Below are 24,113 nucleotides of genomic sequence, written 5' to 3'. Positions count from 1 at the left end.
CAGCCGGGCTGGTCTGGAAAGGCACTCACACTTCCACAGGGCTCAGCTAAAGAGGAAAAGTGATCCACCCAAAGTCTCGCCGGCGGCCAGAGAGGGAGCCGCAGCTGCAGCCCCAGTCTCTCCCCAGGTGAAGGCCGTCCCCAGGCTGACCTGAGACGACTCCTGTCCTTTAGCCCCAGTTACACACTCTGGGAGCATGACTTGCCCTTGCTAGTTTGTATATGGGCTCTCTTAGGCCACTTGTCTCCAGCCCGTGCAAACATAGGAGGTAGTATCCAACTACTCCAGGTGACGGGAGCCCGGGGCAGGGCAGGCTGGGCAGCAGCACACAGAGCAGGAGGATGAGCCCCTACCAGGTCTCTTGGCCTCCCCCACTGGCACGCTGGTGCTACAGTGCACGCTGGAGGGACCTGCAGGAACTCCTCTCGGAGAGCCCTGGGCACATGTCCCCCTCTCTCCCCGCCTTCCTAGACCCTCCCCCTGAGGCCCACCAGGCTCCTGGCTCTCCTGGGTTCCTGCCACCATGCTGACAGCCAGAGTGCCAACCACCGCTCAGGTCAGGCTCCCAGCAGATAAGGGCCCAGCTGGGGAACCATATGATGGGATTGCGACATGGCACATGGGCTGGGTTGGGAGGTCAGGGGGTCCAGTTATGGGATTCCCCTGCAGTACTGAAGGGGCCTCGGGACAGAACAGGAGAAAGGTCTCGGGGGAGGGGAGGTGGTGGGGACAGATGGATTGGGAGTCGGGGTGGCGGAGCAGGTGGTCTGGTACAGCTGCATTTCCTTTGTTCTGGCAGTAATGACCTTGAGAGTCCAGGGTGCAGGCAGACAGCAAACGCTCAGCTGGGCGACTTGGAAGGCAAAGTCACCTTTATCCCAACCACAGCTGCCTTTGCTTCTCAGCTGGGACACAGTGCCTGTAAGCAGGTGGCCAAGGGACGGGCAACTGCTGGCCCCAACAGCCCGAGGGCCCCTCCTGTGGACAAAGGGGAGGAGACGGTGAGTCCAGCCAGGAGGGGAAGTGTGCGTGCGTCACAGCTGTTGGCCGGAGCAGTGGCCGCTTGCGGCCATGGGGGGACAGGGAGTAGACTTGTCCCATTCCGTCCCATAGCCAAACATTAGGACTGGTGGGCAGGGGCAGATACCCATCCCGTGTAGGTCAGAGCTATATGGAGTGTTGGGTTTCTTGAGGTAATGAGATCCCCGTCTCAGAAGGTATTCAAACACAGCTTGGGGCTGTGGTTCTAGGCGGCCTTTATGGCTACTGCCCATGGCTCTCTGCAGCCCTCAATTCAGGGCTCCAATGATGGAAGTGGGATTCACTCTCTCGTGCCTGGAGGTAAACACGGTGCACGCCACGACCAGCCCTGGCCCTCAACCACCTCACTCAGCCGCAGCCGGCTCCAGGTCACCTCGGCACCCCCTTCACCTAATTCCTCTCACGTGACGTGTCACTGGGGGTGGGGTGAGGTGTGTTGGTAAGCCCCGGTGTGCGTGCAGGGAGAGGATGGGAAATTTGAAGCCAGGTTGCCTCGGGAACTTCTCCCCAAAGATCAACTTCTCCCCTCACTTGCCCTCCTCGCCCTCCTGCCAAACACAAAAGTCCTGTCGGCCTCCTCCTCCCTGAGCCCTCCCAGCTGTGCCGCATCCCGGCTCCATAGCACACGCCTGTGCTTAGGGCGCCTCCCTGGAGCTGTCCTCCTGGACCGGGTGGGCGGGTGTGGGGGCAGCGGTTTTCGTGTCCTGACAAGGCTGGTAGGCCACAGCCACACTGTTTACGTTTGTGTGCCGGCCCCTCGTGGGCTGCTCTGCCTCTGTGAGCTTCCTCCATCCTCAGGGCGGCCCCCGGAGGTGCGTCCTGTTCAGCTAAGGATTCCCAGGCTGTGCTGCACTCACGCACAAAGAAGGCCACTGGACTGCGAAATGGCAGCGCTGGATTCCAAGCCAGAGCCGCCTGAGGCCAAAGCTTGAGAAATGTCCGTGTGCTGGCTCCCTGCAGCCCAGATCTAGGGGTGTGTGGGGAAGAGTGACTTGGAGCCAGCCTCAGAATGACCACGGACCCCCACATAAGAGTGCAAAGAGTCTGGGGGCAGAGAGTGAAGCTCTCCTGGTGCACTCCTCACAGCCCACCCTGGCACTGCCTGGCCCTTGACCCCAGGGCCCTGTGCTGCCCCCTCTGCTGCCCCCTTCTGCTCTCCCGGCTCCTCTTCACTCTTCCTCCTCCCTGCAGGCCTGCGAATCCCCTGCTGCACCTGCTGGCCGGTTTCCTCCCTGCTCTAGCCCTCCTCCTCACCCAGCCACTTCCTGAAGCCCCCCTGCCCCCAGGAAAATGTGCCTCTGCCCCCACACCTCCTTTGCTGTCCACGCCCGGCCCCCTCGTTTGGCAACACCCACACTGAAATGCTCCTAAGGGCTGAGACCACAACCCTTGGGGAGGCTGCCTGGGGCTCCACGCCATTTTGCGCTTCTGGTTTGGCCGTTCTGTCTCAGCTGACCATCTCAGGGTCAGCACCAGGGCCCTGGGGGACAGCTGGCTGTCTAGCTGACAAGGCAGCCCCACAGGCAGCAGGCTGCGACCGATGACAAACCTGCCCGGTGCCTCCAGCCCCCAGCCCCTGTCCTCCCTGGATAGCAGGGCAGGGGACCTGTGTGACCCCTAAAGCAGAGAGGTCAACACAGCTCGGGGCAGGGGGTCTGGGTAAGGTGCCTGAGACCCTTCCCTGGGGTGCTTCAAATCCCACCCCGATGTGGCCAGGAATAAAGAGATGCCCGGGACTCACCCCGTCTCTGAGCTGCCACAAGGGAGGCACAGGCCGGGTCCCGGAAGGGGGCACACGCCCTCTCCAGCTTGGGACAGTCGCTGAGCCTCTCTGGTCAGGATGCTGCGGCTCCCTCCTCCCTCTGCCCTCCTCCTTCCAATGAGCTCATCTGTCTGGGGCTCCCCATCCCCCTTGGCCTGAGAAAAGGATGTTTGGATAGAGCCCCATAGAAAACAGAGAGGAAGGCAGAGCCGGGGGAGGAGGCTGGCTACCTGCCTGCACCCGGAGCCCTTGGAAAGTGGAGATGGGTGGGAAGCCGTCCCTGGGAGGAGGGTTCAGAAAGACTTCTCTTTCCCCCAGCTCGCTCACTGCACATGGGCGCTGGGAGCCAGAAGGCTGTGGTGGCGGGGCTGGTTCCTGCTACTGCTACAACAGCCACGTGCTGGCCTGCAGGTCCTTTGGTGCACGCCTGCAGGTTAACTCCTTCCGTGCAGCCCAAAGTCAGTGCTGCTGAGAATTAGGCTGGGCGCGCCGGTGCTCTGAGCTGTGGGGTGGGTGAGTAGGGGAGGGCAGCAAACAGACCTCAGTGCACTGCAGGAGGGTGCCGAAAGGGGGTCCCTGGTAGCCTCTTCCCAACCCCAACCCGAGGCAGCAGCAGCAGGAGGATTTGTGGGCGTTTTGAGTTGTGCATGTGGAGAATCAGAGAATCTCACGGCTACCACAAGAGGGTGGCTCAGCGAAGGTGAAGGGCGGAGGTGTTGGTCTGAGGGGAGCTGGGGGGAGGGCTGGGGGACTCCCTGCAGAGCCCAGTGTCCTCCGGACAGCTGAGCCTGAGTCCTGCTGCACTGAGCTCCCTCCTTTACCTGCAGTGCCCTGACAGGAGCGCGAGGGTTTATGGGGGAGGAGGAGGGAGAGGGAGGCGGCAGCAAGGGCAATAGGGGAGGCAGGGGGAGGCAGCCGCCTGCCAGGCTCCTGCTGCTTAGGACGAACTCCTCTCAAAATAGCTCTGGAGACCTTGTCAGAGCTCTCCTGTTCCCTTCCTCCCCTGCCCAGGGTCCCCGCGGCTTTCTGAGACCGGAGAGGGGACGGAGCACTTCCATCCACCCCTGCCAGTCCCCGGCACCTGTAGAAGGTGATCTGCTGCTCGCAGGGGTGAGCAGCTCCCAGAAGCGGGCGTTAGCAGCTCTGCCCCCATTACTGCCCCCACCCCCACCTCGTGGCCCCTGCTGGAAAAGAGGCACCTGCTCTCCCACCTGGCTCTGTCCCAGCTCCCCAGGACTGCAACTGAGGTAGTCCGTAGGCCTACCCCAGTCCCCAAGGGAACAGCCTCCTGCCTTTCCCATCTCTTCCAGCCAGAGAAGAGACGGTTCTCTGACAGCTCCTTGGCGCAGGGCCCTGGCCATCTCTGCATCCCTGAAAACTTGCTCTTCAAGGTATTTCCGAGCCCAGAGTGCACATCACCCCGTCACCAGGAATCAGGCCTGTCGGGGCCATAGCGGGGGTTGGGTCCCACCATTTGCCAGTCCTGCCCTCTTCTTCTGGGGGACTTGCTGCATCAGATGGAGGGGGAGGAGTCTGTGAGCTGATGGTTTCTTCCCATCCCCACCCAGTGACGGGGAACAGGAGCTCAACCCGACTTCATGTGTGCAACAGTGAGAGACTGGAGCTCTGCCCTTCTGCCCACGCCAGCCCCTCCCCGGGGGCAGCATCCCAAAGGAGCTGCTGAGCTAGAGCAAGGGACCCCCTGCTGAGGGTTTTCGGGCCAGGGCTCCACCCCTGTCAACATCCTCTGGCCATGAACGCACTTCCCAAGCACAGCTTCTGCCCGGCTGCTGAGTCCCGCTGTATTCTACGGAGGAGAGCTGGAGGTGCAGCGTGAGTGGCGAAACCAAGGTGGTGGCCCCAAGCCTGGCTCCAACAGGAGCTCCCACAGTGACCCGGGGCCTCGTACTGTAGCCCTGGGCCTGCTTCTTCATCTGTGATGGGCAGGGCTTCCTTCCTTTCTCCCAGCTCTAAGATTCAGAATGGGTGGACAGTGGGGCTGCAGGGAGGTGGGGTGAGGCCAGCCTTCCCCGTACAGGGAACCCTGCCGCTCTGAGCTGTGCTGTCACCTGCCCCTCCTCTGGGCAGCGGTCACTCTCCTTCCCTTTGTCTCCCCTCCTCTCTCTCTCTCTCTCTCTCTCTTTTGACAGGCAGAGTGGACAGTGAGAGAGAGAGAGAGACAGTGACAGAGAGAAAGGTCTTCCTTTTTGCTGTTGGTTCACCCTCCTATGGCCGCCGTGGCCGGCGCACCACGCTGATCCAATGTCAGGAGCCAGGTACTTATCCTGGTCTCCCATGGGGTGCAGGGCCCAAGCACTTGGGCCATCCTCCACTGCACTCCCTGACCACAGCAGAGAGCTGGCCTGGAAGAGGGGCAACCGGGACAGAATCCGGCGCCCCGACCGGGACTAGAACCCGGTGTGCTGGCGCCGCAAGGCGGAGGATTAGCCTAGTGAGCTGTGGCGCCGGCCTCCCCTCCTCTCTTATCTCAGCCCACTGCTTGGGGAGACTTGGTCCTTCAGTGCGGAGGGCTGGCCCTGAGGGCATGGTATAGGAACACAGGGGACAAAGGAGAGGCTTAGCCCTTGTGGGCCACAGCAAAGAGCTGTGTAAGGACCCTGCACCTGGCATTCAGCTAAGCACTGCCGCAATATCTCTGTCTTCATGGCCAAGTCCATGTTTGATGCTTGCCGGGCTTGCAGTAAGCACACAAATGCAAATTACATGTAGCTGTACACACAAGCTATAAACAGGACCAACAAAGTGTTAAACTATATCTTTTATCCTGAGCCTTTGATTAATTTCCTTTCATGATGACCTCAACTTAAACACAAGCCTGCTATAGATGTATTGAATGTCGAGTCCCGCCTGGGTTGCCTTGGCAGGGCCGCACCAAATGATTTCGCAGGCCTTTGAAGGCCCACGCCCGGTTCCAAGGCCATCTTCCAAGGCAGACATTGCTATGTTCACCACGGTACAGCTGGGGGGCATCTGCAGAAAGTTGTGTAACCTACTCAAAGTCATGTGCTAGGAATCGGCAGAGCAGCCCGGGCTGCCGCACGCAGCCTCCACCCCCCCACCCCCCACCGGGAAAATCAGACATTCAGCATTTCACATGCAGTCTCAGAGGGGCTGGGATGGCTCTGAGACCCGCCCAAGGGACCCCAAGTAAGGATGGTGAGTGGAGAGGGTGCCTTTGTGTGTGGGCAGCAGCCAGGCCAAGAAGTGGGGGGGTAGGTTCCAGGTCTACACCAGCCCCCAGACAGCAAGGCTGCAGCTTGAGTGGCTGTGAACCTGGGGGCTGGAGGAGAATGCAACCACTCCCCAAAACAAAAACACTGGCTTGTTTATTTTCTTCTCCTTGAGAGCAGTGCCCCCACTCTCCACTTCCGGGGTTCACTCCCTAAATGCCAGCAGCAGCCAGGGCTGGTCCAGTGGCAGGGGCCCAAACACTGGAGCCATTATTTGCTGCCTTCCTGGGTGTGCTAAAAAGAAGTTGCACAAGCAAGGGGGCACTCTGATGGTTGTCCCAAGAGACGACTTAACCCGCTGGGCCATAGCCGCAGCGCCAGCTCTGGTAGGTGCTCACTTTTGAGTCCAGAGTGTCTGGGGAAGGGCCGGTGGGTTCACGGGCTCCCCTCAGCCCTCTGTCCTGGTTGTGACCCTGGGCTCCTCCATCTAGGGCCAGAAAGCGAGGCAAACGGGGATTGCGGGAGGGGGAGCAGGGTGAAGGGCGGAGTCTGAGGGTGCGGCCTAAATGGGCGAACGGAAGCGCAGGGGTGCAGAGGATGGGTAAAGCGGGGCGCAGGCCGCAGACCAGTCCCAGAGAGATTTCCAAGGAGTTTATAAGTACGGGGGCGTGCACTGGGCTGCGGGCAGCCGGCGCTCTGCTCCCCAACTACCGCAGTTCCGCGGCCGCACGCGCGCAGCGGGCAAACCCGCGCACGCCCATCGGCTGCGGCGGCGCAGGCTGCGGTTCTTCGCGCGGTGCCCGGGCGGTCCGGAGAGAGGGAGCCCCCACCTACCCGTGTCCCCCTAAGCAGAACACAGCAGCTTCCAACACCCGAAAAGCTCCACCTCCGCTCTCCCGCGAAACTATCCTCCTAACTGGCAGCCCCGCGCCTGGGAGGAAGCGGGCGGGTGCGGGCCGGCTCCGCAGTGCCAAGCCGCAGCAGCCCAGCCCAGCCCGCCTGGAGCGGGAGGGCGGGCCCCCGCCCGGCCCCGGGGCTCCGGGACCACGAGGCGGGCCACGCGGGCGGGGGCGCCCTGGCTCGGCCGCGGCCACCGCCCCTCCTGCGGCTGGAGCGCTTCCAGAGCAGAGGCGCAGGCTCGCTCGCCGCTGCGCGCGCTCAGGCGTCCTCCCCGTGGCTCCGCTGCTCCTCCTCCTCCTCCTCCTCCTCCCCCCCGCCAGCCTCGGCTCCCGCAGGCGGCTCCTGGCGGCAGAGGGAGAGCGCCTCCCCCTCCTCTCGCTCCCTCTCCCCTCGCTCTCTCCCTGCTAACTTTCCCGAGCCCCGACCGGCGGCGCAGAGCTCCCCGGCAGCCCAGGGGCCGACTGCCGACCGGGGGCGGAGAGCGCGGCTGTGCGGGCTATCCCATCCCCGCGCCGCCCCGGGCGCGCTCCGGAGAGGACAGGACAGGACGATGTCCGGGGCTGGGGACCGAGGCAAAGCCCCGGCGAGATGGCTGGGCCCTGGGCTATTGGGTAAGGCAGCCCCAGCTTAGTCTCTTCTCATGCCCGCCACCCCCCCCCCAACCCCACAACTCCCCCCTGTCCCCAAAAGGGACATGCGGAAAGAGGGGTGCCTTGGCCGGGTGGGCCTTGGAAGGCGACACGGAACAGCATGGTGGCCACTGGCTTCCCGCTGGACGCCTGGCCCAGAGCTGTATTCCCTGGGGACGGTGTGCGTCCCCGCACCCCATCAGCCGGCCAGCCTCCCGATGAGTTTTTGGCTGGCGCGGGTGCCTTCAGCTCCAGGCGTCTGAGGCTGGGACCTGGGACTGCAGCGGGAGCCTCCGGGGCGAGGGTCTGTGCCGTGGGTGTAGGGGTTGCACATGCGCTCTTTGGGATGATGCTAGTTTGCACCCCCTGTGGAGCTGCTGGATTCCCAGGCTTTCCTCAGGCGTGCACTGGTGGGTGGGGGCGGGGGCTCCCCTTCCTCCCCTGGGACCTTGTTTGCTCCTGCTCTCACTGCCTTCCCTGCAGTTCCATACTAAAAACTGGCCAGGACTGGAAGGGCTTGGGGGACCTGTCGTAAGCTCCCTTTGGGGCTGGGGCCTGTCTCTCTTCTACAAAGATTCCATGGGGAGGATCTGACTGGCATCCTCCTGGCTCTTGGATTTTGGGGTGAATATGAAGACCCCAGGAGACCTGTCCTGAGGCCACAGAGGGACGGGGTATTATTCACATCTATTAATATGTACATGATAGTTTTGAGTGCTGGACTCCAAGAGGTTATGGAATGAGATTTATGAATCCGGAATGTAATTTCATCACAAATCGTAGCCTGACTTCCATGTAAGCTGACTCCATCGCTGGCACCTGCGCCTCTTCTGTTTATATTTGTCAGATTTGACTTCCGGCAGCTCCCCGCCTGGGTGAGGCACGTGGTGGAGGTATTAGTGCTACTGCTTTGCAAATGGACATTGTATGCAGACCTGTCCCCTGGGTGCCTGGTGGCCGAGGGGACAGCATCTCTTTACTTGGGAGCTGCTGCGCGGCTCACAGCTCTGCAGTTATATAGAAGACCCGCACTGCCCCTCTGCTGCTGGCACGCACGCCGAGCTGAGCCCGAGTGCACCCAGGGCCAGTCCGCTCATTCCCTCCGGCCCCTCTCAGACCAGACCAGCCTCCCCCCACATCTGGCCGTGCCAGGGGCAAGAGGTCGCCTAGGAATTCATGGTCATACAGTCATTCCAATTCTGAGCTTGCCTTCCTCCTGCTGCCGCCAGTCCCTGGGCTGTTAGACTATTCATAGAATGTTCTAGGCCTCTGTGGGCAACGGAGAGGGCCCTGAAAACTGTGTCTGTGTGCCTCTGTGTGTAGGGGGACTGTGGCCAGAGTCTTGATCCACTTCTCCAGGGACAAGCTCCTGCCTCCTGCAGGGACCGTTCAGTGGGGCAGATCAGGGGGCCCATCAGAATGAATCCCTGAGCTGCCCTCCCAGGAGAGAGCAGAGCCACTTGTAGATGGGAGTTCTGCAGCCACAGAGCTGGCCCCACTGGGCTGCAGAAGGACCACAGCCGGGGTGTCCTTGGGCTTTGCTCTGAGCTCGGGTCACAGATCACATCCTAGCTGTGAGCCCATGGGCAGGTGTGGAGATGCCTGGAGATGTTCTCCGGGGGCCTAAAGCCCAGAGTGTTACTAAGGAGAGGGGGCCGTGGTCCTGAGAGGGACAGTGGCTCTCCCAGGGGTGCACGGTTAAAGTGGGGGTCAGGTGGGACAGAATGCAGGCCTCTCGGGCTCGCGTGCACCAAGCTGCCTCCTAGCTGATCCAAGGGTGGTGAGGGGGAAGGTCAGCAGGATTTGAGTTCAGGGCAGGAGAAGGAGTGAGGTTTTCTGGGCCATGGCACAGATGCATGAAGGCTTGGGGGCCCCCAAACCTGCTTTCATGGCTGTGGAGACTGTGGAGAGCAGGAAATCCCCAGCTCCCCGTCCCTCTCCTCATATCTCATAGACTGAGCCCAATGCGATTTTTTTTTGAGAATGTTCATTTGAAAGTCAGAGTTACAGAGAGAAAGGGAGAGGCAGAGAGCTCTTGCATCCACTGGTTCATTCCTCAAATAGTTGCAATGGCCTAGGCTGGGCCAGGCTGAAGCCAGGAGCTGGGAGCTTCATCCGGGTTTCCCACACGGGTGCAGGGGCCTAAGCTCTTGGGCCATCTTCCACTGCTTTCTCAGGTGCCTTTGCAGGGAGCTGGATCGGAACTGGAGCAGCTGGGACTCAAACCGGCACCCGTATGGGATGCTGGCAACACGGGCAGCAGCTTAACCTGCTACGCTATAGTGCCAGTCCCCCAATGTGCTTTTTGATAACCCAACAAGATACCCTTTTCTTAGACGAAGGAGCAGGTTTTCAAGGCTGTGCCGTCGCCTCTGAGGCCGCTGTGGGTTCCGGGCTCTTCCTAAGCACGGCTCTGGCGGTGGAGCTGTTTGCCCACCCCTGCGTTGTTCCCTGATTTGCTTAATTGCTGTGCTCCATGTTTAATTATCACTTGTAAGAGTGCTGTGTTGCACAACCCTCTTTCCCTTGGTGTGTATTTATTAAAAGCTTGTTTAATGAGAATGCAATTAAGGGGAGGGTGTCCCACTCAGAGGAAGAGGAGTTCCTGGAGAAGAGGAGAGAGAAGGGGAGAAGCAGAGGGAAAGCCCGCGTCGAAGTCTGGAAATGATGGTTTGTCTTCTTTCTGAACTTGTGGGAGGTGCAGGCCCATGGGGACACCCAAGAGAGAAGGCCCCCAGCACTTAGGACCGGCCACCTCCTGGTGGGATGAGGATGAGGATGCTGGACAGACTCAGGCACAGGGAGCCACCCACTGGCCCTGGGGTGGGCCCTCCAGGGGCACTGGGATGGCCGCATAAGCCACGGTCAGGCCATGCCGGCACACCTGCTCTGTGGTCTGAGGGAGGCCCAGGCATGCTGCTTGGCCTTGTTTGCAAAGCTGGTTTCCTTGAGCAGGCAGTGCTGTCTCAGGGGCACGCTGCTATCTGGCAAAGCTCCTGGGGGCGGGCAGGAAGCAGGCGGGTTGCCTAGGGAGAGGGAGCTGAAATCTTTCCTCTGTCGCTGGGCTCAGGGGCCCAGCATGGCCCAGCCCTGCCTCCCACAGCCTCCTGGGCCTGCACCCCAGGAGGGGTCCTGTCCTGCCAGCCTCAGCCCACTTTCCACCTCCCAGCTCTAACTTGGAGCCTCTCTGCCTCCCTGAGGGCCACAGTGCTGAGGCTGGGCACTGAAGCCAGGCGGAAGCTCGTGGGGAGTGGGCAGCCTCCCCTGCCCTGGTGTGTGTGTGTGTGTGTGTGTGTGTGTGTGTGTGAGAGAGAGAGAGAGAGAGAGAGAGAGAGAGAGAGAGAGAGAGACTGATCCCTGTGTGTGGGAAGGATACTTGGGAATCCTGAGTGAATCCTCAGATAAGCTCCAGCACCCAGTGAGGATATCTGGGGGCTGAGGACTTCAGAGAACGGCCCAGAAACTGCTGCTGTGAGAATGGCTAAGTGATCAGGGCCGCTTAGTGAGGAAAGGCAACATTTTGGGGCTTAGGATAGAAGTCCACATGATGGTGACCAAGAGGACCTGTTTGTCAACTCCATGGTGACAGGAAGAGCCCCTGCTCCAAGATGCACACATGTGCACACACACACATATGCACATTCACAGACACATGCACACACATGCTGCAATGTGCACACACGTGCATGAACACACACATGAGCACACACAGGCTGCAATGTGCACATGCACACTCACACGTGTCAATTCCACGGTGCCAGGAAGAGCCCCTGCTCTCAGATGCACACATGTGCACACACGCACATATGCACATGCACAGACTGCAATGTGCACACACACACAGACACACACACGTACACACATGCTGCAATGTGCACACACGTGCATGAACACACACATGAGCACACAAGGCTGCAATGTGCACATGCACACTCACACGTGTCAATTCCACAGTGCCAGGAAGAGCCCCTGCTCCCAGACTGCAATGTGCACACATGCACACACATGCTGCCATGTGCACACACACATAAACACACACATGAGCACACAGGGCTGCAACATGCACACACATGCACAGGCACATACGTGCACACACCCACATGAACATACACACCTGTACTCCTTGGCTTTCTAAGGAGTTAAGTTTAGGACAACACAAGGAAAGTCCTTTACTCCAGGGAAGTAGCCACAGGGAAGTGACCCAAGCTACATCGCAGGGCCGGGAGAAGATAAATCATTGCAGGAGTGGCCTGCAGACATTCTGGGCTGACACTGGTCATTAAGGGAAGGGAGGGGCGCCCTGTGTACAGGGGGACCTGCGGTGGCACAACCCTGGCCCCTCCCCACCTTCCTAACACCACCCTCCTCCACCCGCAGGGTGCCCACCACAGAAGCTCTTGTGTTTTCCAGCCGTCCTCGCCCTGGCTGGGGAGGGACTCGCTGGATGGGGCACTTTTGACTTTCTAGAGGCCAGCGGGCAGAGCGGGGCCACCTTGCACCTGCTGACCAGTCCTCTCCTGGCTCAGCCATCCTGCCCAAGCAGCCTGCCAGGGCCACCATGGGTCAGCACCTGCCCTCACTCACTTCTCGCCCCTAGCACAGCCTCACAGGTGAGACGTGATGTGGGTGGCAGGCCCCTGGGCTATCCTGTGCCCAAGCTGCCCAAGCATAGTCTTCCATCTGCTGGGTCACTCCCCAAATGGCTGCAATGGCCAGAGCTGAGACCATCCAAAGCCAGGAACCCAAAGTGTCTTCCGAGTGTCCCACGTGGGTGTAGGGGCCCAAGCACTTGGGCCATCCTCTGCTGCTTTCCCAGGCAAATTAGCAGGGAGCTGGATTGCAAGTGGAGCAGCCAGGACTCGAACCAGCGCCCATGTGAGATGCTGGCACCGCAGGAGGCGGGCTTAACCAGCTACTCCACGGTGCCGGCCCTGGGCCCCAGCAGCCCCAGGGAACTTGGTAGAAATCAGCTCTCCAGCAGCCCTGGGCCCTGGCTGGAGAGGCCGTGCTGCCCTCTAGATTTTGATGCAGGCTTGAAAACCAGCCCGTAGAATAAACAGTTCCCGGGGTATGGGCGGGCTCTTTGAAATCCCATCCTGGCACTCACCAGGGCCCTGCTGGGCAAATCTGGCTATTTTAGGATGTAAGGGGGAGGGGCGGTTTTTCTTGCTTTGGGACTACCAGGTGCTGGAAAAGTCTCTGGTTGACCTAACTTCTCCGGGCTCAGTTGTTCCATCCACAGTATGGAGCTATAACAGTGCGGGCTTACAGGACAGGTGTGAGGGTGAGCTAGGCCTGGCACATAGTAAATACTCAACAAATAGTTATTGCTGCGATGGTCGCAGTGGCACGGGTCATACTTGGGTCACCAGGGGATTCAGTTAGACAACAGAAGGCCAGAGCAGGGAGAGCGGGCGAGCAAGGAGAGGCCGTCCCTCAGCCCCGCCCTCCAATGACCTTCACGGGTTGGGGTTTCCCTGAGGCATCTGCAGGACAGGACTAGAGCGCGGGCGGCAGGGCCCGTACTTCCGTGCCTGGGAGCGCGCGCGGGAACTCGGGACTTTCCCGGACAAGGGGCGCCGTGGCAGCGGCTTCCCGGGCTGCGGGCCGGCGCCTTCCGGGGCCGTCCCTGCACGCGTGCCGGGAGGGAGGGGGTGGGGGAGTGGTTGGGGCCCGGTGCAGACCCCGCCTCCTGGGACCCTCTGCCCACCCGCCTCCCTGCCGAACCCGATTCCACCGCCGCCGCAGACTTCCTTCTGCTCTCGGGGTCCCGCTGGGTGTCCAGAGGGTGTCGGACTCACACGGACCACCTAGGCCCACGCGATGGGGCTCTCCGGAGCCGCGCAGGAGCCTCCAGGCCCCCGCGGCGAGGGGCTCCCGGGCAGTGCGGGGATGCTGCGGCTGTTCGTCACCTTGCGGGGCCCCGCAGTTGCCCGCTTCCCCAGTGCACAAATCCGGTAAACCTATGGGGAGGTTCCCACTCAGACGGCGGGGAGCCCCACGCAAGTTCGGGGATGAGCCTGCAGGTGAGGGGACCGCTTTCCTGGGGCTGGGGTGCCCCCTGGTGGTCGTGCCGAGTGCCACACTCGCCGGCCGATCGTCCCCATCTGGAGCTCCGGCGTGGGGGTCCTGGTGGGCTTACTAAGGGAAGCTGCACCCCGGCACAGGTCTCCTCCTACTGCCCGTGGCCCTGTCACTGGAGGTGTCCGTGGGAAAGGCCACCACCATTTACGCCGTCAACGGCACGGAGATCCTGCTGCCTTGCACCTTCTCCAGTTGCTTCGGCTTTGAGAACCTCCGCTTCTGGTGGTCCTACAACACCAGTGACACCTACAAGAAGGTAAGGAGGACAGGGCGGCCGCCCCCACCAGCCGCCTCCCCGCGGTGAGGGCCACGCCTCCTGCCACCCTTTCTCCAGGGTCAGGACCAGCCAGAGTGGGAGGGGTGCTTGGAATGTCTTGTGGGGATTTGGGATCTGTTGGGATTCTTGGCTGGAGTCCTAGGGTCCTAAACAGTCCCTGGAAATCGGGATGCTTAGGTAAAAATTAGTAGTCTGATTTCACAAACGCCAGCCAGGTCTGCCCTGACAGGGGCGGTGTGGGGGGGATGGGCGGGCCAGCAGGTGGTACTGGGGCCCTGGTCAGGGAGCCACAGTGGCTGCCCCTGGGCATCACTAAACGCTGACCTCGGCGGGTGCTGATGGACAGAGCCGTGGGAGTGACCCAGCTGTCCTGATATAAAAGGCTCGCAGGAAGACAGCAGTGGGGGCTCCGCGTTCCAGGAACATCTCACAAAAGGAAATGGCCGGCTGGCGCTGTGGCTCACTTGGCTAATCCTCTGCCTGTGGCACTGGCACCCCGGGTCCTAGTCCCGGTTGGGGCGCCGGTTCTGTCCTGGTTGCTCCTCTTCCAGTCCAGCTCTCTGCTGTGGCCTGGGAAGGCAGTGGAGGATGGCCCAAGTGCTTGGGCCCTGTACCCGCATGGGAGACCAGGAGGAAGCACCTGGCTCCTGGCTTCGGATCGGTGCAGCACACCGGCCTAAGCATGCCGACTGTAGCGGCCATTTAGGGGGTGAACCAACGGCAAAGGAAGACCTTTCTCTCTGTCTCTCTCTCTCACTGTCTAACTCTGCCTGTCAAAAAAAATTTAAAAATTAAAAAAAAATTAAAAAAAGGAGATGGCTTGAGAGTGAAACATGCCAAGTTCAGGTTCCCTGCAGCCTGCAGGTTGGAGGAGCACCTGGGCCGGCAGGTGCTTCCTGCACGTGGACAAGGGCGGTGCCAGGAGGCCGGGATGAAGTCACCGCTCTCGGTGACCCTGAGTCTTTTGTGGGGCGTCTTCTCTGCCCTGCTCGCCCCTCCTCCTCAGCTCATCGAAGGGATTGTGAAGAACGAGAAGTCGGACCCCAAGGTGAAGCTGCGGGACAACGACCGTGTGTCCCTGGAGGGCACCACCAAGGAGAAGATGAACAACATCTCCATCCTGCTGCGGAGCCTGGAGTTCAGCGACACGGGCAAGTACACCTGCCACGTGAAGAACCCCAAGGAGAAGGACTTGGAGCACCAGGCCACCATCTTCCTCCAAGTCGTCGATAAACGTAGGCCAGGGGCTGGGCCGGGGCAGGTGCACCCGTGGCTGCTTCTCTTTCTCTTTGCACTTTCACGAGTTACTGCCGCTGCACCTGGACGCTAGCATTCCGCGTGAACGCTTACCCCGCCGCTGAGATGGGGACATGGCTGCATTCCCCTGGGGTGGCTGCGAGGGTTGAGAAGCCACCTGGGCATGTTTTGTGACTAGCAAAGCTCCCTGTCTCTCTCAATGGCGGTCACTGCTACTCCTGTGGCTTCTGCTAGCAAAGGTGGGTTGAAGGCCAGGGATTGTGCTAGAAAGTGGGGAGGGGGGTTGTGGGGAGACAGGTACAGAGGGGACTGCAGCAGGGCCAGGGCGGGACAGATCCACTGGTGGAGGCAGAGACAGCAGGGGTGGAATCAGACACGCTGCCCTCCCCTCCAGGGATGTCTGTCCTGCTGTCGGGGGTTCCAGTCTGCCTGGCCAGCGCTGGAGAAGCTGGGCGGGGCCTCTCGGAGCCCCAGGAAGCAAGGGAGCAGAGGGGAAGGGAACCTGGGCGGGAACCCCAGTCGGAGGCCTCGAGTGTTCCTGGGCCTTCACACCTGCTGGGTGATGGGGTGCACCTGCAGAAAGAGAAGCTGGGAGTTCAGTTTTGCCTGTGCCGAGGGCAGAGCCAGAGGCCAGTGGGGCAGCTTCTCCTGAATCAGCTCTGTGTGTGGCGGCCCCTCTGCTCCCTGTCTGGGCTCCTGTCACCCTGCTTTGTGCCCGGCCCTGTAGGAGGGACAGGAACTGACACGTAGGGTGCTGGCGGTCTCCTTCCCCTCAGCTCCTCTGCTTCGCGCACAGTCCTGGGAGGAGCCTCCCGCTCCGTGGTTGTAGGCGTTCATCCGTAGAAGTCAGCAGCACACACATGCCGGGGACCAGCTCCGCACAGCCCTGGTCCAGGGTGCTGAGGGCACCTTCCTGCTCTCCTGCACATGCCGAACTTCCCCCCACCTGGGAAGACAGACCATAAAACAGCAAGAAGAGAACTATACCAGACATGAGGCATGATTAGTGTTATGGAGAAACAAATGGAGCAGGGGAGGGAGATGGGGCGTTAGCAGGGTGGCTTGGCAAGGCCTCTCTGGACAAAGGTGAAGTTGTGACCTTTGAAGAAGGCAAGAGAGGAAATTGGGAAGCTGCCTTTGGGATGGCAGGTCCTGTGCAAAGGCCCTGGGGCAGATTCTCAAAGAGAAGAATCTGCCCCAAGGTTGTGAGGTGTGAGGGTGGCTGGGGCAGGACTAGTATTAAGAAGTGGCTCAGACTGAGCCAGATTGTGTGGGGCTCTGCACGTGTGAGTGACACGGAGCCACTGAAGGACTCTGAGGGGGATGGAAGCTCATGGAAAATGGCTCTCACCAGGTGTGGGCCAGGGTGGCTGTGATTGATCAGATTCCGGAACTAAAACAGAAACCAAGCACGCTAGGGTAGTGTTGTAGTGCAGTAGGTCAGCTGCTACTTGCAGCACCGGCATCCCATGTTGAAGCAGAGCGCTGGTCCACATCCTGGCTGCTCCACTTCTGGTCCAGCTTCCTGCTCATGTGCCTGGGAAGGCAGCAGCAGATGGCTCCAGTGCTCAGAGCCCTGCTACTCACATGGGAACCTGGGTGGTGCTCCGGGCTCCTGGCTTCAGCCTGGCTCAGCCCTGGCTGTTGCAGCCATTTGGGCGGTGAACTGACAGGTGGAAGGTCTCTCTCTCTCTATCTCACCTTCTCTATCACTCTGCCTTTTAAAGAAATGAAATAAATCTTTTAAAAAATGGAGAGCAAGAGAGAGAGGGAGAGAGGGCTGCTATCCACTGGTCCAATCCCCAGTGTCTGCAATGGCTGGAGCTGGGCTGGGACTGAAGCCAGGAGCTGGGAATCCAATCCGAGTCTCCCACGTGGGTGCCAGGAATCCAGCTGGAGCCATCACCGCTACCTTCCAGGGTGCATGGTAGCAGAAAGCCGGAGCCTGGAGTGGGGCTGGGACTTGAACCCAGGAACTCCAGCTTGTGACACAGACGTCTTAATTGCTAGGCTCCCTGGAGTTTTTCTGAAGTTAGGATTCTCCGTCAGGATTCCCAGGTGGGCTGGGTAAGAGGCTTGAGAAGAGAGCAGCCAGAGAGGAGTCCAGGGGCCTTGAGCCGCTCGGTTGGAAGGCCGGAGGTGCTCTCAGTGGGACCGGGGAGACCGTGGGTGCAGCAGGTCTGGGAGGAAGGAGGGAGGTCAGGTTTCAGATGGGGAAGTCGAGGCTGCACGGTGTCGGGACCTGCCCAACGTTACCTGAAGTAGTGACGGTTAAAATCCAGGCAACCCAGCCCCGAAGTTTTCCCATCACCTATGAGACGCCGTAGAGACAGCTTCGCCTTTCCTCCATGGGCAGAGAGACTTAGAAAGAAGCAGTGAAATTCTCACCCGGCAATTGGGGGTAGGGTCCTGACTCAAACCTGGGTGTTGCGGGCTCTGGTTCTGGTTTGTCACAGAACTTGGGTGTTTGTGGGACGACACGGGTGCAGAGGCGGAGGGGGAGAGGGCCTCTGCGGGTGGGGCCTTAGCCTGGTGGGTGCCGCGTTCCTGCCTCCCCTGCTTCCCGCCACAGGCCTGGGGAGAGCTGGGGCCCAGGCTGTGGAGGTGCACAGCTGCTGGCTGGCCTGTCAGGTGCTGGGCCCGGTGACCCTGCCCCTCCCCCCGTGCCCTGCAGTGGAGGAAGTGGACAACACTGTGACGCTCATCATCCTGGCCGTCGTGGGTGGGGTCATCGGGCTCCTCGTCTTCATCCTGCTGCTCAAGAAGTTCATCGCCTTCATCATCAAGAAGACCCAGGAGAAGAAGTGAGTCCTCCCTCCCGCCGCCTCCCCAACCAGCCCATCTCCTCCCCCGTCCCCTCCCCGCTGTCCCCTCACCAGCCCCCCTCTCCTCCCCCACCCCTCCCCACCACTTCCCTCCATCAGACTCCCTCTCCTCCCCCCCTCCCCTGCCGTCCCCCCTCCCACCAGCCCCCTCTCCTCCCCTCCCTCCCATCATCCCCTTCCCACCAGCCCCCCCCCCGTCTCCTTTTCTCCCTCCCCGCCATCCCCCCTCACACCAACTCCCATCCCCCCCACCTCCTCCATCAACCTGCAGCCCCCTTCTTCCCCCCATCCCGCCCCCGCTCCCCCCCCCCTTCCTAATCACAGCACTCTCTGGCCAGTCCCTGAGTTCTAGCCCCCTCCCACTTCCTCCCCCTCTCATATGAATTTATTGAAGCTGTCAATCAATGCAAATCCGGTGAGCATAGGCTGTGCAATCCTCTAGCTCCTCCCTCTCCCACCGGCTCCCTTCCCCCTTCCCATCCGTGAGCTTCTTTCTTTCCATTTGTATCACTCAACCCAAAGCCCTACCAAAGGACGGAGGAAAAGCAGAGGAAAGACAAGATTCCACGTGCAGCTCTGAGCCGGGGACCCTTCCAGGGAGATGGGAGCCTTTGATGTGAAGCCCTGAACATTCACGTGGGAGGGGAGAGGGTGGAGGGGGAGGGGCAGGGGGGCAAACCCCAGGCCTGGCATTTCTGGAACAGGGTCAGGTAGGGCCCAAGGTAGCAGGTGGTGCATCTTGTAAAGCCAGAGCAGGGAGAAGACATCCAAAGATGCGCTCTGAGCAGGACAGGTGAGAGGAGGCAGGCCTCTCGTTGGAGAGGGCGACAGTCACGGGAAGCCAGAGAGAAGGGAGGACCACTCTGCCCTCTTGGCAGAGGGGAGGGAAGCTGCAGGCGGGCAGGGCTATTGTTACCTTACTGTATCAGGGGTGGAGGTAGGGAGGAGCCAGAGGTATGCAGCTGTAACAGGCCCTGTTTTTAAGAACCAGTTTTTCCAGCGATGGCAAGCAAACGCGGAGAATGAGTTTTTCAGCATATGGCCTAAAGGCACTTAGTAAACCCACAGTGACCCACCTCAGCCCCCCAAAGCAAGGCAAGGCTAGCAGTTTGCACTGGGTGCACTTGCCGGTGTCCACTGCGCACCTGCCATGGGTCAGGCCCGTCCCCAGGCATTAGCACATAGCACCTGCCAGGCTTCTTGGACAGCTGAGCAGAGGCTCAGTGAGGTTAAGTGACTTGCCCACGGCCACACAGCTAGTGATGGAGCTGGGATCTGAACTCCAACCTATCTGGTGTCAAAGCTTAAACCATCACCGCCACATCCCGCTCACTGAGCTGATTGAGAGTTTGTTCATTCACTCGTTCCTCCCCCTGGGGCAAAGCTCTGTGGCAGGTGCTGTAGGAAATCCTGCCTTCGGCGATGAGATTGAGTGCAGAGAAAAGCAATGCAAGGTCAAGGGCTGTGCAGACAGGGCCGCTGAGACACAGCCCCAGGGTGCAGAGGAGGGCGGACTTCCAGGGGCACTTTCTGGCCACATGGGTGTTTGTGGTGGACTGGGGAGAGAGGAGGGGAGGGTGTTCAGATGGAGGCATCCTGGGAGATTTGAAAAGCCCACCAGGGGTCGAGAGTGAGCCTTAGGGACCTGGAGGTGCAGGCTGAGATGGGCTTCCCTTCTGCCTGTGGGAGGTGGGGGTTGGGCCAGGGCCCCAGGCCCTGTCACGGTCACGGAGCTCCAGAAGGAAGGGTCTGGCCATGTGGGCAAGGGGCTGGGGTGGGCAGGCCTGGGGTAAGCCTGTGGACAGGGAAGGGTCAGGGATGTTTTCCATGAGCTCTGTCCACCCAGCCTGGGCACCGCCAGGACAAACCAGGGTCGGGACAGGACCAGCTCGGGGCACTCAGGGTGGTGTGGCTCGCCGGAAGTGTCTCCCCCATCTGACCACCTCTTTCCTGCTGCCTCCTCCCAGACCTGCCACCCTTGAGTCTGAACCCCTGCCTGCGCTGTCCCTCTATGGCCCTTGCTGTCTCACCTGTGGTCACAGACAGCTCAGGGAGGAGGGGTCTTGGGGGCCCTGGGGGGAGGGGGGACATCCCTGTGTCCTCAGCACTCGGCCTGGCCCCAGACCTCCGGCTGCGTGGAGACACCCAGGCCCGGTCCGTGAGAATCCTCTGTGGGCCAGGCAACCTTCCTAGTGCTTCTGCTCCTTCCCCCAAGCCCGCCACCAAGGCCCCATGGATGCATCTATTTTATAGCTGGGCAAATGGAGCTACAGATCCCTTAGTTGCTCAGTCTCTTGCTTGGTGGATGGCGGGAGGAGAGGAGAGGGCGTAGGGTTGCATGCAGGGGGCCGCGGCGTCCCTCCTCACAGTGTCCCCTGTCTCTCCCTCTCCAGGAAGGAGTGTCTCGTGAGCTCCTCCGGGAATGACAATACGGAGAACGGGCTGCCCGGCTCCAAGGCCGAGGAGAAACCGCCCACAAAAGTGTAGCAGTGTGGCAGGCCGGGCGGCCGCAGGGAGCCGCAGCTTCCAGTGATGAGACTGATCCTCGAGCCCCGCCCGTCTGTAGAACCCACGTGCCTGAGACACCTGCTGCTTGCCTCCAACTGTAGACTTTCTAGGCAGGGAGGCGCGGGATGTGCCTGGCCCGCCCCGCCTGCTTCCCAGCCAGGGCACCCAGGGACAGCGGCCGGCCACGGCAGAGGGGAAGGAGGGGTTGGGCCGGGATGGACGGGCTGGCCCTCCTCGACACCTGGGGAGAAGGGGTCTCCTTCTGTCTCCCTGGACCTTGGTTTTCTTCCTGATTTCTCGTCAAGAGGGACTGGGGGGAACAGCGAGGGCGGCCCAGGAGCTGGGCCTGGGGGAGACCCCCACCTGGAGGACTGACCCTTTGGGTAGTGGGAGTGGCCGGTGTGGAGTGGGGGCTGCTGGAGGCAGGGCCGCAGTGAGAGGCCTGCCTTGGCTGTGGGCCATCCCCGTTCTCCTCAGTCCCTCAAGTGCAAAGTTCCCCCCTCGCCACCCCCCGCTCGAGGGTGCCCGTCTGCCTCATCCCAGCTCCCTGTCCCACTTCCTGCTCCAGTTTCTAAACCCTGCTGGTTTGGGCCTCTATCTAACCTGGCCTCTGCCCTCTGCTTACTAGGGATGTGCAGAGGGGACCGGAGCCCCACAGCAATGCCCACCCCAGCCCCACTGCTGGCAGCCCTGTCCTTGGCATGGCAGGACCATCGCCACCTGGGCGCTCCAGAGCCCCGCTCTCCCCCTCTTCCCCTGCCCCCAGATGGCAGGTGCTGTCACCTTGCTTGTGGGGTCACACCCTGGAACCTGCCGTCCTGCTGGCTTGCACCACCTATGCCCCTGTCACTGCTTCTCCCCTGTCCCCAGGGCTGTTCGTCCGCCAGCCCGGGGTCAAGGGCTTGCCTCCATCTCAGGGACCCTCTTGTTTGGATGAGGGCCCTTGGCTTTTCCAGATGCTTCCTGCTCAGCTGGGCCACCCCGTCTCTCCCCCGAGGTGGGGGAGCAGGGAGAGGTTGCCCACACGTGCCCTCTGCACTTTCAGAACCAGTTTGCACACCCCTGTGTATGGGGCTAGACTGTGCCTTAGCTCCCTGAGTCCAGCTCTTACTCGTCTCTGCCTGCAGCCCGTGTGTCCTGGCATCACCGCACCCCCCTCCCTAGGATCACGTGGCGGGGGCGCAAGGTTAGGGTTGTGTTACCTGCAACCCGTTGGCCAGTAACTGAGATGGAGACATCTGCCGGGTGCTTCCAGGGTGGTGTTGGAGTGGGGCCACCTGGTGGGTCCCCCTGTGTGAGTCCCTGTGGGGCAGAGATGGTAGATGTGATAACAGGGGTCTCCCCCACGTGCGCCCATCCCTTGCCCCCGATTGCATTCCTGACCCCGTGTCCCCCGGGTCCCTTTTGCAGAGGATGTAGGGACCCCTCATGACTCTCTGCCAGGAAGCACTGTACGCTTCCCTGAGGGTGCAGGTGCAGAGAGACGGAGGCACAGCCGCACCTGCGGGGTGCTCACGGCTGTGGTCTGAGCCCCTCACCCTCGCTCACCGGCTCACAGGCTCCCCTGATGTTCTGCCCCTGCCCCTCCCATCCTCCTCCACCCAGAACCCATCCTGGGGAGGGGGATCGGATTTTCTCGGATTTGGGAACAGGCAGACCAGAGCCCTCGACCACTCAGAAGACTTCTAGCTGCCTTCGTGTGAACCTTCCTTCTCCCGTCCAATGCCGATGTTTGACGAGGCAGCGGCGCGCACCTGGGCAGCATCCTCCCTCCCCTCTCCTGGGTCTCCTGCTGGCTTAGAGGTGGGTCACGGAGCCCACCATCAGATGGGCGGAATCATACTTACCTACCTCACAGGGCTGTTGTGAGGCTTGGAAAGGAATCTGGAAGGCAGGTTTAGGAGTGGCGGGGATTGCTCCAAGTCTGTCCTGACCGCATCTCTGTGTCCCGGCCCTCAGCTCCCGCTCACCGCCACTCCCCCGTGGAGTCACTTTGTACCATTGGAGACCTTGACCCTGACGCTTCCAGCTTCTTGTCCGTGGCTGTGTCGGGTGGTTCTCAGCAGAGGTGCCTGGGGCTGTCCGAGGAGATGCTAAATGCACTCAGCGAGGGGGCACTGACAGTGTTAAACGCCAGCGTATGATGCCCATGGAGAAACATGGACGTGGCCTGGCGCCAGGACATATGTGGGCAGAGTCGTCTTCCCCAAGTAGGGCCTCCGTGCCTGCACGTCTCTGATGGAGGTTGTTGCGGGACCGCGTTCACCAAGTTGATGCACCTGCTGACGGTGATGTCAAGGACTCAAAGACACTGCTCTGAGTGCCCCATCCTTAACCTCAAAATGGGACCCTGGCACTCCAGGCCTCAGTTTCTTCTGGTGTTGGAACTGAGCAGAAGGCAGCCAGCGTGAACTTGTGATGCTAGAGAGGCCTGGGGGCGGGGCGGGGCGGGGGCGGCCCGTGAGGCTCAGGCTGTTCAGGGAGGGGGTGAGGGGGCGGCGCGTGCATGCGGAAGCGTGTGCCCATACAGGCAGTGCAGGTGTGTGGAGTGGGTGGGCGGTGCATGGTGGGCAAGACTCTGGTCTTCTCAGGAGCCTTCTCTCCCGGCCTGAGCGTGGCTGTTGGGAATCTGCAAGCTGAGAGCGGACAAGAGGACCAAGAGGAAGACCAGCCGTGCTCCTGACCCCATCACTCCCGGACTCCATCTCATTATTGCAGACGGCTCTGGTTGGAGGGCTGGCGGGAGGGTGTGCCAGGAGGGAGGGCTGTTCCGGAGAAGCCTGCCGCTTGCTTCAATTTGCTTTGTGCCAGGTTGGGGTCCCTGCCTGCCCCCCCGCCCCACCCAAATCCGCAGTGCTTCTGGCTATCTTATGCATGGTGTATGCCTCGGGCTTGGATGACAACAACACCCATATCAGTTTCCCTCTATAACTGTAGATGAGAGGCTGCAGCAGTGGCCTTGGGGGCCTCGGGGTGGCCCAGAGGAGCACACACCCAGCACTGACTTGTGTTCACGCACGGCAGGGAGGTGATCAGACGGTCTTGCCTCTACAACGTGTTTTGCATTGTAGAATTGTATTTCGCTTTGCCTTGGATGAAATAAAAAGTTATGTTTAGTAATAAGGACTTTGGAGGTTTTCTTTTTGTTTTGTTTTGTTTTGTTTTGTTTTGTTTTTGACAGGCAGAGTGGACAGTGAGGACAGTGAGAGAGAGAGAGACAGAGAGGAAGGTCTTCCTTTTTTTGCCGTGGGTTCACCCTCCAATGGCCGCTGTGGCCAGCATATCACGCTGATCCGAAGGCAGGAGCCAGGTGCTTCTCCTGGTCTCCCATGGGGTGCAGGGCCCAAGCACTTGGGCCATCCTCCACTGCATTCCCTGGCCACAGCAGAGAGCTGGCCTGGAAGAGGGGCAACCGGGACAGAATCCGGCGCCCCGACCGGGACTAGAACCCAGTGTAGTGGCGCCACAGGCGGAAGATTAGCCTATTGAGCCACGGCGCTGGCCTGACAAAATGAATTTTTTAAAAATGCACCCATCTCCACCAGGCATATATGTGCTCCCTTGTTTGTTGTGCACCTCCGCTAACTAGAATATAAACCCCATGGGATCAGGGGCTGGGTCTGTTCTCTGGGGGGGAGG

At 60.8% G+C, this 24,113-nt stretch overlaps 1 protein-coding gene across 4 annotated transcripts; it reads left to right on the top strand.

The window, feature by feature from the left end:
- Positions 1 to 6,298: 6,298 nt before the first annotated feature.
- SCN4B (sodium voltage-gated channel beta subunit 4) lies at positions 6,299 to 23,594 on the top strand. 4 transcript variants are annotated; one of them, XM_070078849.2, is made up of 5 exons: positions 6,299 to 6,380; positions 13,691 to 13,863; positions 14,891 to 15,119; positions 17,816 to 17,945; positions 20,360 to 23,594. In XM_070078849.2, exons 3-5 carry the CDS (start codon positions 14,987 to 14,989, stop codon positions 20,451 to 20,453), a joined length of 357 nt encoding a protein of 118 aa, XP_069934950.1. In that variant the 5' UTR covers positions 6,299 to 6,380; positions 13,691 to 13,863; positions 14,891 to 14,986; the 3' UTR covers positions 20,454 to 23,594. The 4 variants fall into 4 exon arrangements, with proteins under 4 accessions (XP_069934950.1, XP_069934940.1, XP_069934949.1 ...); XM_070078839.2 differs by lacking the exon at positions 6,299 to 6,380 and adding an exon at positions 7,105 to 7,505; XM_070078848.2 differs by lacking the exon at positions 6,299 to 6,380 and adding an exon at positions 7,243 to 7,505 and having other exon boundaries at positions 14,891 to 15,035.
- The last annotated feature ends 519 nt before the right edge of the window (positions 23,595 to 24,113 follow it).

Source organism: Oryctolagus cuniculus, chromosome 1, assembly GCF_051225735.1.
Source record: "Oryctolagus cuniculus isolate XC-2025 breed Fujian yellow rabbit chromosome 1, ASM5122573v1, whole genome shotgun sequence".
NCBI classification, from domain to species: domain Eukaryota; kingdom Metazoa; phylum Chordata; class Mammalia; order Lagomorpha; family Leporidae; genus Oryctolagus; species Oryctolagus cuniculus.
Note: the sequence above shows the minus strand (reverse complement) of the source record. Positions and strands in the feature narration are given on the sequence as shown.